This window comes from Lissotriton helveticus, chromosome 5_1, assembly GCF_964261635.1.
Source record: "Lissotriton helveticus chromosome 5_1, aLisHel1.1, whole genome shotgun sequence".
NCBI lineage: Eukaryota > Metazoa > Chordata > Amphibia > Caudata > Salamandridae > Lissotriton > Lissotriton helveticus.
This window is the reverse complement of record NC_136065.1, coordinates 620,614,343-620,633,382: the sequence shown is the minus strand read 5'-3', so window position 1 is coordinate 620,633,382 and position 19,040 is coordinate 620,614,343. Positions and strand designations below refer to the sequence as shown.

The window sequence follows — 19,040 nt, the reverse complement described above, 5'->3', positions numbered from 1 at the left end:
ATTTTTATTGCTTGTTTGGTGTGTCCTTCAGCCTTCCACGAAGAGCTCCTGCTGGAATGCATGGAGTACTATTTTACATCTGAAAAGTGCCCTTATTCAGTAGTTTGTCACATTCAGTTATTTACCTCCTATATGCAGAAAGCACTACTTTTTCTGCTTTTTCTCAACATTGGGAAAGGCTTAGGTCAGACTTTATTACGATAAAGCTAATTTGTGTATAGAAACAACTGGGAATGCCTCTGTTTACATATAGACCAGGCCTATTGGCTTTTCCAGTGCTTAATGGAATCATTTTTCTACCTAACTTTACATCATTGGTACTTACCGACCTCAAACAAAGATTTGGATGAGTCCATCCACAAGCCCTGTGCACATAGTGTTGCGATGTGAGAAGGGAGATGATCCACGCTGCATCACGTCCACCATGGTATTGATCGTTGTTTGTTTTCGATACAAAAACCTTGTTCTCCCATTCCATTGCAAAGAGCTATGGAAGGAAATCGAATGGTGTTGATTTTCATAACATATGTATTTGTAAAGCGCACCTTCATCCCTAACGGGGTATCTTGGCGCTGAATAACAGATGTTTATTGTTACCCAACTCAATGGTGCTCTTTTTATCGACCTCAGATGGATGAAAGGCTGAGGGAACCCGCCGGGATTTGAACCTGTGACCATGAGGTCGAACTCGGGCCCCTGCAGTGGATGCATTAGTCCACTGAGCACCAGACACGGAATATTCCAAATATGATTTGTGTAGTACAGCTTAAATCGTCTTTTTGATACATATTTTTTTTTAGCTAACAATCTTTAACGGTGTGCAGGCCTATTACATAAATAAACCCGTCAGCAGAGTTGGGTAGATGGATATGGGTGTCACTGGTACTGCAGTCACCCTGGCCGCAGATGGCTCGGTGGATTGCACTTTCTGGAGAAAAATAAAACATTTTGTATTTCAAAATTAAGCATCTATTTTCTCCCCTACTTTCCACGGACATAAGTCTAATTTCCAAGGGATAAAACATTTGTTTGCTCGTGTAGGGGAATTGGGCAAATTTGGCCCGTCAGTTTTTGCTAGAAAAATGGCGATCACTTCTATATATTGTTTTTTGACAAAACACTTGGGCTTACAATAAAACACTTGCAGCATTCAGCCTTTGTGGTGCACCCTACCAGGATAGATGGTAAAGTACATTTTGACTTCCAGTTGGCAAAAGTACATTCTGTGAGCAGTAAAGCAGCAGCTGCCACGGTTTTGGGCAGGGTCTGAGTGGTGGAGCTGTGGAAATGGAGAGCAGTGCTCTACAGATCTTTACCTTCCATTACTGCTTGAAATCAGATGCTTACAACAGAGCAACGTTGTTTCGTCTGAGTATATTTCAGAGAAAACATCATCAAACATTTCAGGAATGCCATTACAATGGAAACGTTAGATTATTGTCTTTATTTCACATTGTTGGGAGTATCTATATAGCACAGACCTACCCTTTCGTTGAAATTGTCCTTTCATCAAGATATGCTTGAAGAATATTTCAGCTTGAAAATTATTTCCATCAACAACCAGTGTGGGTTTTCAATAATCTTCACCGTCTTCCACCCCTTAGCACTTGTTTACTTAGCAAATATACGGTTTTGTAAATCGCATAAAGTTTTTTTAGTTCGTTTTTTAAAATATATTTTTTAACTGAACCGTAGCCCTAAACCAACCCTGATCAATTATGTCTTTGAGTCAAGCCCACATCCTGACCACCGCCTAAAGCAAGCTTTGTGCTAACGCCTTTTTCTGGCCCAGGCCTGGCTTTCTTAACCTCGTCCTGACACTAATCGGTAGCATGACTCTTATTTAACCCTAATTCTGACCCTACCTCATCCAAATCATGACCCTGGCTTCACCTTAATCCTGACCCTAACCTAATGCTAATCACGACCCTTCCGCAGCCCTGATCATGAACCTAATTTAACCATTTCATGACCCTACCTTAACCCTACCTATGACCCTTCGCTAACCCTGATCATGACCCCTCCCTAACCCTGATCATGACCCCTCCCTAACCCTAATCACGACCCCTCCCTAACCCTAATCACGACCCTTCGCTAACCCTGATCATGACCCTTCCCTAACCCTAATCATGACCCTTCCCTAACCCTAATCATGACCCCTCCTTAACCCTAATCATGACCCTTCCCTAACCCTAATCATGACCCCTCCTTAACCCTAATCATGACCCTTCCTTAACCCTTACATGACCTCACCCGTAATTTAATTATATTCCTGACCGTCCCTTAACCCGAATCATGACCCTAAAGTCACCCCAATAGTGACTCAATCTTTATTATTTAGCTCTGACTTCATCCTAGGACTTTACTCGGACTGTGATCTAACCCTCATCCTAATTCCACTGTACCACCACCCGTCTCTGTAATCTTGACCCTCATGCGTCCCATACATAATCTAATCACTGATCCGACCTTTGATTGATGCTATGGTAACCGTAACCTCGAGCCTATCAAGAATGTTGTTATTCCAACTTTGATTAAAAGCACCTGTCATTTCGTCTTTCAATTACATCTTTTGCAATGTAATGTATACTTAGAAATCGCCTTTCACCGAAGAGAAAGTATAATGAAATGGCAGAATGCCTCGGTAAAATACCAAATCGGGTACCCAGTTGTAGAGATTAGCATATTCGTGCTATATAAGGATGATTTATGTATGTGTAGCCCTTTGTTTGCATCCAGGCATATGTTCTACCTTCACAGTTTTTTAGAAAAAGTCTGATGCCCCAAGTAGTCTTAAATCGTAGCAAAAAAGGAAGGCTGCCAGTAACGTAACGTAAAATATCCCCCCCCCCCCTTTGTTGAATGTGACAGGGGGGCGCTGAGTCTCCCAAATGTCAGATTTTCGTTGACCTTGGGTTGACCGGTCTCCCATTTGTCAGATTTTCATTGACCTTGGGTTGACCGTGCCCCCCCTTAAAGATTTAGAGCCCCTGGGCGGTCAGGGCCTGCTTTGCGTCCCTAGTTGCTGATTCACTGACATTGCTGGCGTGTGGCGTCAATTAGAGGCACTCCACTCCTTCTCGTGTCGTAGCCTGTGAAAGCCTGAAACTTGTATTGCTATTCCCGATTTAACCGCTAGATGGCGAGAGTGGGCAAAACATTCACGGTTATGACCATGGTACCGAGCACAAAAACAAATATTAAGCAAGCACTTCAATTGAACCAAAAGCTAAGTCTCGGACATACATTTTTTAAACAAATACTTGAAGTGCAGCTATATGCTTTAGCCCCTATTATTTCCGACCAACATTTATATTTTACACTGCAGACTTAAAAAAAGAAACTTTTATTATTTTAACCAATGTTAAACCTTTGTTTTTGATCGGAAAGGTTGGTCGGTTTCAGTCCAAAATTGAACCCTCCAACACCCCCCCCCCAAAACAAGTATTGTAATTTCTTTTATTGACGAGAAATATTTTTAGATTCCTGCTGAAGATCCATCTGGGCGAAAAGACGAGGCAGAACTTTCGCATGTGCCTCGGTCCAAATTTCTCAAAGGGGGAGGTGTGGCGTAAGGACCACATCTTGTGATTTTAGAGTTGGGGGAGCCGGAGCCGGGTCCCGTCATCGGCTGAACAACCTGTGACTCTAAGCAAATCCTATAATTTCCCTGTGTTTACAAAATAGATAGGGAAATCTGGTGCTCCTAAAGCGCTCTAATGCTTTTGGGCCAAATTCTCGCATTATAAAAAAACAATAAATTAGTAAAATACAAAACAATCTGCGAGGATAATCGAGATGAGGGAAGAGGAGAGGAGGGTGTTAACAGGGATATCATTTCTGGTGTCTGCTCTGTAATTACGGTATTTTTGTTTTCACTCCTTGAATTCAATCTGTATTCATTCCGGATACCATTTATTTACTGGAGCCATAATGGTCTCGAAAAATTACTTGGAGATTTTAAATGTAACTGATTCTTTTCGGTCATTGGTAGTCTCAAATTGAAGTAAATATTTACATTCCTTATATTTGCATATTATAATATAAAATACATTTTCTGAATCCTCCATCCCTTTAAAACTTGAACTTTAAGTACGGTTCCAGGCTTTATTTTTTGTTTATTATTTAGGATGAAATTGTGAACTACATTTTCTCATTACGGAACATTTAATTACTGTCAGACAAGGCATGATGGAGTTTACAGTTATGTGGTTTAATGTTGTGAATTTGTTCTTCATGTACTCTAATTTTTTTAGCCCCTCCCCACCAAAACATTTAGCAGCTCGGGCCTGACTTATCCAGATCCACTCTTTGGTTGACCCCCCTCCCTGCGTTGTCACCTTGTTCTCCCGCTTGCCCCTCCCCCACTCTGTCCCGCGAACCTCGAGCAGTAAGCTAGCCATCCGTGCGATGCCCTCCATCTTGCTGTAGCCTGGACGCAGATCTTTTTACTGCTTCCTCCTGACTTTGAGCCCAAGTAAGAACCTTTATGTTCTCTGGGGTTCCTTCTTAAAGTGCCTTCAAGCCACATCCCTCTCTCTGCCTCTGGCAGGAATGCCAGCTGCTGGGCCTGTTTGCTTCAGAGATAGGTCCATCTTTTAGCTGTTGCTCAGAGTGACCGATTGCCTATGGCGCTCCGTTGACTCCACCTGCCCTAGGTCTTTTGGTTTCTCTGGATGTCTCACTTGGCTGTTGCAGCTGACCGGCTAAAGCAACTGAGGGTGACTTGCTGTTATGGTGGGGTTTGGCCAAGTAGTGGCCGAGAGCCAGGGTCACTGACCCTCCCACAGCCCACCCAACAACTTTAGGTAATATTAGAATTGTTCTCGTGTGAATCCTGCTGCTCACCTCTCTCCACTAACGCCCCTTTTGAATCCTGCTGTTCACCTCTCTCCACAAACGCCCCTCTTAAACCCTGCTGCTCACCTCTCTCCACAAACGCCCCTCTTGAATCCTGCTGTTCACCTCTCTCCACAAACGCCCCTCTTAAACCCCGCTGCTCACCTCTCTCCACAAACGCCCCTCTTGAATCCTGCTGTTCACCTCTCTCCACAAACGCCCATCTTGAATCCTGCTGTTCACCTCTCTCCACAAACGCCCCTCTTAAACCCCGCTGCTCACCTCTCTCCACAAACGCCCCTCTTGAATCCTGCTGTTCACCCCTCTCCACAAACGCCCCATTTGAACCCTGCTGCTCACCTCTCTCCACAAACGCCCCTCTTGAACCCTGCTGTTCACCTCTCTCCACAAACGCCTCTCTTGAACACTGCTGCTCACTCTCTCCACAAACGCCCCTTTTGAATCCTGCTGTTCACCTCTCTCCACTAACGCCCCTCTTAAACCCCGCTGCTCACCTCTCTCCACAAACGCCTCTCTTGAACACTGCTGTTCACCTCTCTCCACAAACACCCATCTTGAATCCTGCTGTTCACCTCTCTCCACAAACGCCCCTCTTGAACCCTGCTGTTCACCTCTCTCCACAAACTCCCCTTTTGAACCCTGCTGCTCACCTCTCTCCACAAACGCCCCTCTTGAACCCTGCTGCTCACCTCTCTCCGCAAACGCCCCTCTTGAACCCTGCTGCTCACCTCTCCGCAAACGCCCCTCTTGAATCCTGCTGCTCACCTCTCTCCACAAACGCTCCTCCTGAATCCTGCTGCTCACCTCTCTCCACAAACGCCCCTCTTGAATCCTGCTGCTCACCTCTCTCCACTAACGCCCCTCTTGAACCTCTGCTCACCTCTTTCCACAAACGCCCCTCTTGAATCCTGCTGCTCACCCCTCTCCACAAACGCCCCTCTTGAATCCTGCTGCTCACCTCTCTCCACTAACGCCCCTCTTGAATCCTGCTGCTCACCTCTCTCCACAAACGCCCCTCTTGAACCTCTGCTCACCTCTCTCCACAAACGCCCCTCTTGAATCCTGCTGCTCACCTCTCTCCACTAACGCCCCTCTTGAATCCTGCTGCTCACCTCTCTCCACTAACGCCCCTCTTGAATCCTGCTGCTCACCTCTCTCCACAAACGCCCCTCTTGAACCCTGCTGCTCACCCCTCTCCACTAACGCCCCTCTTGAATCCTGCTGCTCACCTCTCTCCACTAACGCCCCTCTTGAACCTCTGCTCACCTCTCTCCACAAACGCCCCTCTTGAATCCTGCTGCTCACCTCTCTCCACTAACACCCCTCTTGAATCCTGCTGCTCACCTCTCTCCACTAACGCCCCTCTTGAACCTCTGCTCACCTCTCTCCACAAACGCCCCTCTTGAACCCTGCTGCTCACCCCTCTCCACTAACGCCCCTCTTGAATCCTGCTGCTCACCTCTCTCCACTAACGCCCCTCTTGAACCTCTGCTCACCTCTCTCCACTAACGCCCCTCTTGAATCCTGCTGCTCACCTCTCTCCACTAACGCCCCTCTTGAACCTCTGCTCACCTCTTTCCACAAACGCCCCTCTTGAACCCTGCTGCTCACCTCTCTCCACTAACGCCCCTCTTGAACCTCTGCTCACCTCTTTCCACAAACGCCCCTCTTGAACCCTGCTGCTCACCCCTCTCCACTAACGCCCCTCTTGAATCCTGCTGTTCACCCCTCTCCACAAACGCCCCATTTGAACCCTGCTGCTCACCTCTCTCCACAAACGCCCCTCTTGAACCCTGCTGTTCACCTCTCTCCACAAACGCCTCTCTTGAACACTGCTGCTCACTCTTTCCACAAACGCCCCTTTTGAATCCTGCTGTTCACCTCTCTCCACAAACGCCCCTCTTAAACCCCGCTGCTCACCTCTCTCCACAAACGCCTCTCTTGAATCCTGCTGTTCACCTCTCTCCACAAACGCCCCTCTTGAACCCTGCTGTTCACCTCTCTCCACAAACTCCCCTTTTGAACCCTGCTGCTCACCTCTCTCCACAAACGCCCCTCTTGAACCCTGCTGCTCACCTCTCTCCGCAAACGCCCCTCTTGAACCCTGCTGCTCACCTCTCCGCAAACGCCCCTCTTGAATCCTGCTGCTCACCTCTCTCCACAAACGCTCCTCCTGAATCCTGCTGCTCACCTCTCTCCACAAACGCCCCTCTTGAATCCTGCTGCTCACCTCTCTCCACTAACGCCCCTCTTGAACCTCTGCTCACCTCTTTCCACAAACGCCCCTCTTGAATCCTGCTGCTCACCCCTCTCCACAAACGCCCCTCTTGAATCCTGCTGCTCACCTCTCTCCACTAACGCCCCTCTTGAATCCTGCTGCTCACCTCTCTCCACAAACGCCCCTCTTGAACCTCTGCTCACCTCTCTCCACAAACGCCCCTCTTGAATCCTGCTGCTCACCTCTCTCCACTAACGCCCCTCTTGAATCCTGCTGCTCACCTCTCTCCACTAACGCCCCTCTTGAATCCTGCTGCTCACCTCTCTCCACAAACGCCCCTCTTGAATCCTGCTGCTCACCTCTCTCCACAAACGCCCCTCTTGAACCCTGCTGCTCACCCCTCTCCACTAACGCCCCTCTTGAATCCTGCTGCTCACCTCTCTCCACTAACGCCCCTCTTGAACCTCTGCTCACCTCTCTCCACTAACGCCCCTCTTGAATCCTGCTGCTCACCTCTCTCCACTAACGCCCCTCTTGAACCTCTGCTCACCTCTCTCCACAAACGCCCCTCTTGAACCCTGCTGCTCACCTCTCTCCACTAACGCCCCTCTTGAATCCTGCTGCTCACCTCTCTCCACTAACGCCCCTCTTGAACCTCTGCTCACCTCTCTCCACAAACGCCCCTCTTGAATCCTGCTGCTCACCTCTCTCCACTAACGCCCCTCTTGAACCTCTGCTCACCTCTCTCCACTAACGCCCCTCTTGAATCCTGCTGCTCACCTCTCTCCACTAACGCCCCTCTTGAACCTCTGCTCACCTCTCTCCACAAACGCCCCTCTTGAACCCTGCTGCTCACCTCTCTCCACTAACGCCCCTCTTGAATCCTGCTGCTCACCTCTCTCCACTAACGCCCCTCTTGAACCTCTGCTCACCTCTCTCCACAAACGCCCCTCTTGAATCCTGCTGCTCACCTCTCTCCACTAACGCCCCTCTTGAACCTCTGCTCACCTCTCTCCACTAACGCCCCTCTTGAATCCTGCTGCTCACCTCTCTCCACTAACGCCCCTCTTGAACCTCTGCTCACCTCTCTCCACAAACGCCCCTCTTGAACCCTGCTGCTCACCTCTCTCCACTAACGCCCCTCTTGAATCCTGCTGCTCACCTCTCTCCACTAACGCCCCTCTTGAACCTCTGCTCACCTCTCTCCACAAACGCCCCTCTTGAATCCTGCTGCTCACCTCTCTCCACTAACGCCCCTCTTGAACCTCTGCTCACCTCTCTCCACAAACGCCCCTCTTGAACCCTGCTGCTCACCCCTCTCCACTAACGCCCCTCTTGAATCCTGCTGCTCACCTCTCTCCACTAACGCCCCTCTTGAACCTCTGCTCACCTCTCTCCACAAACGCCCCTCTTGAACCCTGCTGCTCACCCCTCTCCACTAACGCCCCTCTTGAATCCTGCTGCTCACCTCTCTCCACTAACGCCCCTCTTGCTGTGTCTTCCTCCTCTTTCATTGTCCATAGGTGCGTCACGCTGCCAGTTACCCTGTGCCACTCTGCATCCGGGGACCACCACATAGTGCCTCAGACCGTGGCACAGTGCTGGTACCATTGTGCCCTAGTCTATTTCCTCATCCTTAGAGGCCTCTATGTGCATGCATATTTAAATAAACTTAAAACATGTTCATTTTTACTCGAAGTTGTTTGGATTTTTACTAGAAATTAGTTCTGGTGGTCTGTGGGTGCATTTTTAAATCTTTCAAGACTATTCAGACATAATATGGATGCATAGAGGGGTTTTTGGTCAGGAGGCTTGATCCAGTACCCTTGCATTCTGTTTCCGTCCACCATACTGCACAGGGCAATGTATCAACCAATTTTACCCCAGTATCTCCCTTCACTATGAGTGACTACAAAAGCTTGTGCACATTTTTCCCACCCTCGTAAAAATAGTTCCCATTTCTTTATTGACAAACCTCTTTCAAACCTTGCTTTTTAAAATTGTATTATTGTGTATTTTCTTTAAAACATGTATGTTTATTTTTTGCCTTCACTTCGGATGCCCAGTTAGGCGGTGGTTTATTCTTCATGTTCTTTTTTATAATTTGCTCTTATGAAGTTTTTTAGGTGACATTGTAGCTGACTGCAGTTTGACTACTTGGTTTGGTGATGATTTGTCCTTGCTGCATGCTCAAAAATAATATTAAAAAAGCAATAAAATAGCATCTGCATCAATGAATGTGTTTTGAATATAAATATTTTATTGCAAGCAAATGGTAGCCACACTTGGGTAGTGCCGTGTTTTCATTGTGTTTATTTTCATTATTTTGGCATACACTGGCATAAAAACATCTTTAAAAGATGACTGACCTATTATTTGTACTGCATTGTTTACTGTTGCTTGATGCTTCAAATCTCATGATTACTGTGCTACTTTTCAGGCGCAGGTGAGACCGCAGTGTGGGCGTGTGGTGGGATTCTCCTCAGGCGAAGAGAATCCTCACGGCGTTCAGGCCGTGACCAAAGGCCAGCGCTGTGCCGTCGCCTTATGGTTTACGCTTGACCCTCGACACAATGAGCGAGTAAGTATGCCGGGATTTGTACCTGAATCTCCAATTTAAAAGGCTGATGACTTAAAGCTCAAAGACCTTCAAACCCTGATCCCAAAATGGAGCTAAGGGGAGTTTTTATGGATGTCTTCCTTCTAGTGAACCCCAGCTCCAAACGCCTTTAAATTAGGACCAGACACAGTAAAAAAAAAAATTACATGCTTTCTGTTATTTTCTGGTTCAGTTGTTATCCTTAAAAGAAAATAAGGCGTGTAGGGTCGAATGTACAAAAAACCTTTGCGGTCCCAAACCTTACGATGTACAAATTCAAAGGGTTTGTAACTTCTAAATTGTGTTTTGGGATGTATTGACATACTTGATCAATTCGAAAAATTCCCCTGACTCACAAACGTAGGGCTGCAACGCTTCTGAAGAAACAGTTAGGTGGGGGTGTAAAAGAGGCCCCTGTTCTAATTGCATTCACAATTACTTGTATCAATGGTTTCTTGCTGTAGTTGCAGGAGGAAACTGTTGATCAGAAACTGACACACGAGTTGCACTGGTATCTGATTTGTAAAGGGGGAGCTGTCTGCTTTGGACAGCTACAGATTTGGGGACTCGGAGGCCTCGGGCGACAATGGCGTTGGGGACCACTTCTTGCCTCACCCACACCCCTATGTCTTACTAAACGCAAACATTTTCTATAAACAGCACCTGTCTCTTTAACGGCAATGGGCTCCTTAAAAAAAAGTTTCCATTTGAGAATGTAAATGCGGGCTAGGAGGTCTGCTGTTCCTTACAGGCCACCATCCCGCAATTTACAGCCAAATGCAATAGGGTGCAAATTGTGACAGGCCTAATTAATATTCTATAGGCAGTCAGTTTTGCGACCCTATGCGAATACACAGTTTACAATATGGCCATTTTGTTATTGCGTTGCTCTGCAAACTGCATCCCTGTTTGCAAAAAAAGTCAGTGAGCAATTTGGACATCTTGGTTGGAAACTTGGATACATGGTTCAAATCAAACTTTTAAAAAAGTGGCTTCCATTTGGCCTTGGTATTTGTAGCTGTGCGTATACATGCAGAGTTATTGTTGAAATGTGTGCTTTACTTTGTGCTGCTTATTGGTGCAGCAACATGTTTTTTTTTTCAGACATTATATGTGTGGTATTCAATAAATACATGAAAATATTTAGTTTCTTCTATGACAGTTGATTTATCTTGTATTTTAGCCAACAAGTAATGCACGGATTACAAAAAAATAACATTCTCTTTATTGACAAAAGGTAGAACAGTTATTATTGAGTCTGCCAGAACGTTAAAGGGCTGTGTACAATGCAAGACTATTATTTTTATGTCTGATGTCCCTTTTCATTGTTATTTCCAATAATATGTATTTTTGTTCAATTTCAGGAGCGAGTACAAGCAGATGACTTGATAAAAATGTTGTTCAACACAGAGGAAATTGATTTATCACAGGGAGATCAAACCACTGCAGAAGCACCGACCAATCAAAAGGAAGTAAGCAAGGAGAGTGAGAAAAATGATCAGCCTTTGGAAACGCAGGACAAAGAACCAATGACTGCTCCGGCTGGTCAATCCGAAGGAATGGCTGACACAACTACAAAAGAAATTTCAGATGCAGCACCTGAAAGCGTTCTGCAAGAACCTACCGTCCCAGGTGTTTCGGTGGGTTTATCTGACAAAAGCGAATTATAACATTTCTTCACAGACTGTAGGTCCAAAATCGGAAATTGATTTCTTGTGGTAAATGGGAAAGTAAGGAGCGGACAGTTTCTTAAAAAGGTACATGTTTTTTAAAGACAGAGGACACGGTTGACATCCATTGAAGAACCAAACTGTTTACAAACGTTGCAAGGAGTGCAGGCTACAAAGAAGCAACTTGAAAATGAATACTGGATGAAAGAAGGCACAATATCATTTGCGCTGAGCCAGGCAATACACGGAACACAGAAAAAGTATGCAATTTTGATTTGGTGAAGGAGCGGATTTTGTGTGCAGATATTTTTCATGGAATCCCTTCTAACTAGAGGATTTCAGGTGATTGTGAATTGTGCTCACCAACATTTATATTCACAAAGATTTCTGTGGCATCTCAAGCAATAGTGCATGCATTGGATGGTAAAACTCCTCACTGGATGCCAGCTTTATGCAGCAAGCCATCGCTAAGGAGTCTGTACGCCCCGGGTCAGCGTTGCATCTCGTCAATGTTGGATCATTGGGACTCAGTTGCTCTCACAACTTCCGTCCTTGAACAGTCTTCAGTGGATGTTTTGTGCCTACCAAGCCTGCAAAAGTATTCAAATAGGCATATTTTTTTTAATGAGTTCAAGACTTCAAAGATCTATAGGATTTTTTTCTTAAAAGGTTGGTTGCTTGTGTCAATCATGAACTTTAGTAAGGCCACTATTTATTATCATGATATGGGATGTGAAAAGAAATTTGACAAATTCAATATACAGCCTCTGGATGAAACAACTTGTTGAACTCCATATTAATTGTCATTTGCTTTCCTTATGTGCTGGTGAGACTTAGTAGAGTATGGCTTGGGTTGTAGCCTGCCCTACGTGGCTGGGAAGGTATAACATAATGGACACCTTTAGGTTTCCTGCAGCATTATCTTTTCCACACCTACTTTTCCGTTATTTAAGTGCCTTACATATTACAACTTTAAATAAAGAAATCTTTTCTACTTTTTTATTTTTATTTACTGGGAGCGTTTTGTGTATGCCATTTGAACGTAGAGATATTTTCTGAGCATTTGTTTGACAACTGTCCATAATAGAGAATGTTTATGTTGTTGATTTTTATATAGCTGTCTGTTATTAGGTTTTGAAAAGAAGATACGCATGGCCTAGTCTCCTTGTTCTGGATAAGATATCACTATTACAAAAAACGTCTGTGAAAGCGGAGTATGCACATCTGGTATTTGTATCTCAGTGTACATTAATGCACTAAACGTTTTTTTTTTTTTAAACAAACTTTGAGTACCAGAAAGTGATGACAATGCGTCTTATCAAGTACATTATGGTATTTTCGTTTTTGTTTTTCAATCGTATACAGGTATCAGCTTTGTACAGACTAGAAATCGGGTTGCATATTTCAATGAATCATAATACAGTCAGAACGGGTATGAGACAATTGGTGTGTGCATATAAGATGCAATAGTATCACTAGGAATTATTGCATTTTATAATTTTTAAACAATTCCAATAACATAAACCCCTCCTCCCTAACCCCACCTTCCCTCCTGGTCTGCCGTTGCTTGTGTGACTCTCAACCTAGTGCATTCGGTAAGATATCAGTTTCTGCCAGTTGCTGTTGGTGTGTGGTTGGAGTGCGGATAGGGCCTGTACGAAGCCTGCGACTTATGTACTTTATATATAACTAGGTAAGTTATGGGGTAAGGATGATGTGTGTAGGTAGGAGATCTATCTGTTTAAAATCTTCCAGCATGAGGTCCCATTCCGTAGAAATAGGATGTTTCTGTAATCCTCGCGCTTCCTCACGTCGAAGTGCCGCGCTTTTGGCACCATCGGATCACGTCTTTTTGCCATATGGGTAATGGAGGGCATCTAGGGGATTTCCATCTCATGGTGATTGCTCTTATGGCCAATATAAGGGCGAGGTCTAGGAAACGCAATTGTACCTTCAGGGTGCTAGTACGCTTGCGGAGACCCAGCAGGCACTCCAGAGTGTTGTCATGAATTGTTTGGTGCGTGACCTCCCCAAGTACATTCAGATCTTTCCCTAATAATCACAGAGGTGAGGGCAAGCTCATAGCTTGGGGATAAAGCCCGCCTCTTCTACCTTGCATCGTGGGCAGCAGTGTTGGGCTTCTGGGAACATGCATTGTATTCTCTTTGGGGTTAAAGAGGATCTGTGTAGCACCATAGTTTGTATAAATTTAAATTGAGCATTGTGAGATACTCGCTTGGGATGTTCTAGGATGCTCGACCAGGCTTTATCGGTTAGTTCTATGTCAGTGACCTCTGTCCATTTTGTGCGAAGGTCAGTGAGTGCAGTAGAGGCGTGTGCCCGGATGACAGTGTATAGCCATTTAACTAGATGGCCGCCCTCCCCCCCCCATGTAATACAGCAAATGTACCAGTTCATGTTGCGGAGGTTCATTGCGTTGGGGCGCCCATGTCACTCTAATGTAGTGAGCAATTGTTGCGTGTAGTAAATAAAGACGATCTGGTGCGCAAGTATTCTGTACAAATGTGTCATGGTCTAGAAGGGTGCCATCACGAAATAGTAACCCGACCTCCTCTATGCCTGCTTCCGCCCAGTCATGCAGTCGGGTCCTTGTGAGCCTGCCCCCGGGGATTGGTATTCCCAATAGTGGGATATTACTCGCGTATGGGATCGCATCTGAGGTGTAAAGTAAGGCCTTCTTCCAGCAATGAATGCAGTTTTAAGCAGTGGAGGCCCATCCGGAGGAATTTTTATTTTTGGGAGCAGTAAATTGTGTAGGGTTCCGCGCTCTAGGTCACGGTCTGTGTAACCTATTTCCTACAGGTTCCTGCCTGCCGTCCAGTGAGACAGCCACTGGAGCTGGCTTGCAAAATAGTTTGCTCTGAATTCGGGGACCCCCAGTCCCCCCATGTGGGGCTCTAATTGTAATTTCTTGAGGCTAACCCTACGTCGGCCCTTCCCCCTAGATGAGCTCCAAGAGGATTGTGTCCAGGGTACGAAAGGTGGATTGTGGAACTATAAGAGGTAGATTTACACAAATATATAAAATATGGGGAAGCATCACCATCATGGAGATGGCAATCCGCCCCATTACTGATAATATTAGGGATGGCCAGAAAGATACGCTCGAGCGTATAGCAGTGATTGCCTTCAATAGGTTACCATCAAGTTGATCAGTCTGTGCCCTGTATACTTGGATTCCTAAGTATTTGAATGTATTATGTGCTACTGGCAGATTGTATGTACCAAATTGAAGCACATCTGGGTGGGGCCGTCCCGGAAGTAGAAGGCGTTGTATTTCCCCTCGTTAATGGCCAGACCTGAGATACGCTCAAAGGTGGAGAAAATGTTTGGGAGGGTTCCGCCCTAGCTGTCAGGTCGCTTAGGTAAATGAGGATATCATCGGCATATATTGAGAATAAGTGTGCGGTGCCAGCTATCGGTATCCCCAGATACTCGGCCAACTGTCTCAGGGCTATCGCTAGTGGCTCCAATGCTAAGACGAACAGTAGGGGGGAAAGAGGGCACCCCTGTGGCATGCCCCTGTGTATAGTATATTCGTGTGAAATAAGGTTCCCTGTGCGTGCTCTGGCGGTGGGATTGATATAAAGCAGACGTACCCACTGAAGATATTCTGGAGGGAGGCCAAATCGTCGCAGGGCCGCAAACATGTATCCCCATGTAATGGAATCAAAGTCCTGGCGTAGGTCCAACGGTAAACATCCAGTATTATTATAATCCGCGGGGGTAGCCACCATGATATGATGTCCTTGTCTAGTGTTTAGAGAAGTGCTGCGTGTAGGGAGAAACCCTCATTGGTCTTTATGTATAAGTGTATTTAAGACCGGAAGTAGTCGATTAGCTATAGCCTTGCTTAGGATTTTGTATTCGGTCGCTAACGAGGACAAGGGCCGATAGCTAGATAAATCTGTGCCGTCCCGGTTTGGGGAGTGAGACGACTAAGGCTTGCATGGTGGAGTGTGGTAAATGACCGGAAGCCAGGGCTGTCTTGTACAGCTCCTCTAGCTTACGGGCGAAGATATCTGAGTACGTTTCATAAAATTCTGTGGGCAGACCATCTAGGCCGGGGGCCTTGTTGCAGTTGAGGCCTTTGATCGCAGCTCTTATTTCTTGCTGGGTGATGGGGCCTGAAATATCTTTCTGTGTATCTACTGTAATGCAGGGGAATGTCAGTCTGTTTAAGAAGTTGTCTATTAGCGTGTCGTTAGTGTGCATTGGTGCGGCATAGAGGTTACTAAGGTAAGTACAGAAGGCCTCATTTATCTCAAGTTGCGTGTGTACAAGACCCTTGTTTGGTGTACGTATGCAAGCGATGATGTGTGGCTCTGGGCTGTCCTGCAGTATCCGGGCCAGTAACATACCAGACTTGTCGGCCTCAGTGTGCTTCCGTTGCGTAAAAGCCTGATGGTCTATTACTCGGAGAGTTTCTAGAGTCTCGGCATGGCTAATGCGAGCGTCTCACAGGGATTCCAGTTTGTCTGGGCCAGTCACTGCTGCTTGTTCCAGGTCGGTCATTAGGCCTTCTATCCTAATAAGGCTTTTATGTACTTCTTGTCTAGCCCCCACTATGGACCCAATTGCAGAGCCCCGCACTACTACCTTGAGCGCATCCCAATCAATGAGGTTTGGAGGAGGCTGTGTTCCAATTTTTAGATAAGTAATTTGTGAAGGTCATAAATAGAGTGGTACTAAACGGGGCATCCTCCAGGAGTTGGGGCCATAATTTCCACTTAGGAACTGGGGTGGGTACTCTACCCCATGTGAGTGTAAACTCCAAGGGGTTATGGTCCGAGAAGGTCTTAGCTAAGTAGATTGACTGGTGTATTTGTGTGGCGATGGTGTGCGAACATAGGAACCTATCAATCCTGGTGTGAAGTTGGTGAACTGGTGAATAAAAGGAATATTCTCTGTGTGTGGGTGCAGCAGTCACCATACATCTTTCAGTCCCCATCCATTCAACCATGGTTTCAGGAGGTCCGCTTGTTTGCGGGTGCATGCGCTATGTAATGGGGAATGGGACCTGTCTAAGTCTACATCGTGGACAGCGTTACAATCTCCACTCAGAATCCAGGGAATAGTGTCCCACCCAGTCAGGGCCATGCTCAATCAATGGAAAAATGTATCCTGATGGAAGTTCGGGGCATAAATACTTCCCAGAACCACAGGTAGTCCGTCAAGGGTACCCTTCAGCAATATATATCTATACTGATCATCAGTGCGGCGATCCAGCTCTGTAACTGGGACCCCTTGGCGAATTCATGTGGTCGCCCCACGTGCAAAGGCAGAGTTGTTAGTAGAGAAAATGTGTCCCCTCCATTTTGTACGGGTCTTCAAGGCCTCTGATTCCGTAAGGTGCGATTCTTGGAGGAAGACAATTAGTGCCTTCCGCCTAAGGAGGTGGGCATGGACTCTGTGCCTTTTATGTACCCCCCCAAGTCCTCGCACATTCCAGGACAGCAAGTTATATGAGCCTAAGGTGGTGTTATTGCTAGGCATAGGTGAATATTGTAAACGGAGCTCCCTCCAACTCTGAGCCAACTAACTGTCGCAGAACAGGAGTACCCCTTTCCCTTTGAACAAAACATTCTCGGCGCAGCCATTAAACTATGCTGGATGAAACAGATAATCACAACATACAAGTACCATAAAACAGTGCATTCGTTTTGTGGGGGTCGTTGCTGCCGACCATAGTATTGTTTGCTCGGCTGCAGAGCTCCCGTAGCTCAACGGAACCCGGGGGGGGGGGGGGGATTGGGGTTGGTGTATATACATCATTTCAGTTAACAAACAAAGAGAGTCGCCTTAGGTATGGGCGCTAGGCCCTTGGAGTGGAGTAATGTAACCACTTGGCTGTAATGAGAGGTCAATATCAGGCTATGTGGGCTCTAATTATCAGTATATGAGGGAGGATATCATAGCATTTCAGATCATATTATTGCAATTAGGTATACATCATAGCATGTGACATCAAAGAGCTTAGAAGGATACTGGTGTGCCTAGTGGTCTAGCTATAGTACGTAGATGACCCAGACGGTATATTTAAGTAAAGTGGTAGGACAAAACACTTCAATTATCCACCAAATCATCCATGGTCTGAGGCATCACTGAGGGAAACAGAGTGATACTATGATCAGAGTCTGACTGAATGGTGCTGTCCTCCGAATCAGTCATAATCATGGAGTTATCCTCACGGAAGGAGCCAGCCATGGCTAGCGCTTCTGCTCTGCCGGTCATCTTCTGGTCATGTGTGCCGGGTTTCTGTGTTGTTTGCGACTGCGGCGTGCCAAGCCCGTTGGCCTGTCTTGGCTCAGTTCTAGGCCCATCACTTCTAGCCATTCTTCTACATCATTTGGGCTGTCAAAAAAGTAGGTTTTCTGATCATGAATAACTTTTAATCGGGCCGGGAATAGCAGTGTGTATTTGAGCTGAGCCACACATAGCTTTATTACCATTATTGTGTAATCGGGGTAAAGCGAGATCTGCTGATTTTCAAATTGAATCTGCGTTTTTCCTCTCATTTTTGTAGGAGCACATCGCGATCTCTGTAGTTTAGTATTTTAACAATCGGAGGTCGTGGAGGCGCTCCAGCCTTTGGCGCCCCAGTGGGAATCCTGTGTGCCCTCTCCACACAGAAATATGGTGATAAGCTATCCTGGGCCATATATTCCCGGAACCTAGTTTCCATAAAGTCTGCAGGCTTGGGACCTCCGCTACTCTCCCAGAGACCAATGATGTGTATATTATTTCGTTGGTTTCTGCCCTCTGCATCCTCGATTCTGTCCTGAAGGCCATTGACTTGCTGTTGCAGTTGTTTTATTTGTGTAGTATGTTCCATAAGTTGAGGTTCCATGCTGGTCAGGGCTTTCTCGTGATCATGTACTGTGTCGGCAAGTTTCCCATGGTCTGCCCGAAGGAGGGTGAGGCCACGCGTGAGAGTTCCAATTTGCTGTTCTATCGCTTTGTGGGAGTCTCTGACTTCCTTTAGGATCAGGTCAAGTTTGTGAAAAGGAGTCTCAACGGACTCCGAGGAGGAGGCAACTGGTGAAAGGGTTCTGGTGGTAGTTTCGGGCACTCCGGTGGGGCCTCCCATACTAGAGTTACTGTCTGTGACCTTTCCTTTGGTCTTCCCATTTTGAACACCAGCGGCTAGTGGGTGTACCTAGTAGGTGCAAAGTGGCTTTAGAGGGGACGCCGCTCAATGCGACGCAGATCAGCGGTGTTACCCTGCAGAGTATCTTCATCAATGATTATGTGGTCTGACTGATCGGTTTCAAATGGCTCAGGGGACTCAGACCCCGTTGCCTCTCAATCCCGCCTGCTCTGTTCATAAACACGTAGTGCAGCCAGAGGTGCACTATGTTGAGAGCGTTGTTGCCCCCCGCACCGGCCAGACGGCCTGGAGTCTCAATGGAGTGGAGTCTGCCACTTGTCTTTGGTCATTAGCCCAGCCGCCCCATGGTAATCCTCAATGAAGCTCGATAATCGGCACAATGTGTCTGTATATAGCTAGGCCCCAGGTCTGCAGAGTGTAGTGCTGGCTAGTACTCACTGCGGCCCACTGCCATCGTCTTGCCACATCCCCCCAGCACTCCAGTGTCCTCAGCTCTCAGGAGGGTCCGGCCACAGGGGCCTGCTGCCGTTATTGGTGGGGATCGTGCTTTCAGGGGAAACT

General features: G+C 46.6%; 1 protein-coding gene across 1 annotated transcript in view; it reads left to right on the top strand.

Moving 5' to 3' along the window:
• The window catches only part of P3H1 (prolyl 3-hydroxylase 1), a 159,773-nt gene extending 147,441 nt beyond the window's left edge, over window positions 1–12,332 (top strand). The window contains exons 14-15 of the mRNA XM_078642991.1: window positions 9,519–9,659; window positions 11,042–12,332. Coding sequence (XP_078499117.1) covers window positions 9,519–9,659; window positions 11,042–11,347 — 447 coding nt within the window. The 3' untranslated portion in view covers window positions 11,348–12,332. The remainder of the gene's footprint in view (window positions 1–9,518; window positions 9,660–11,041) is intronic.
• Window positions 12,333–19,040: the final 6,708 nt, after the last annotated feature.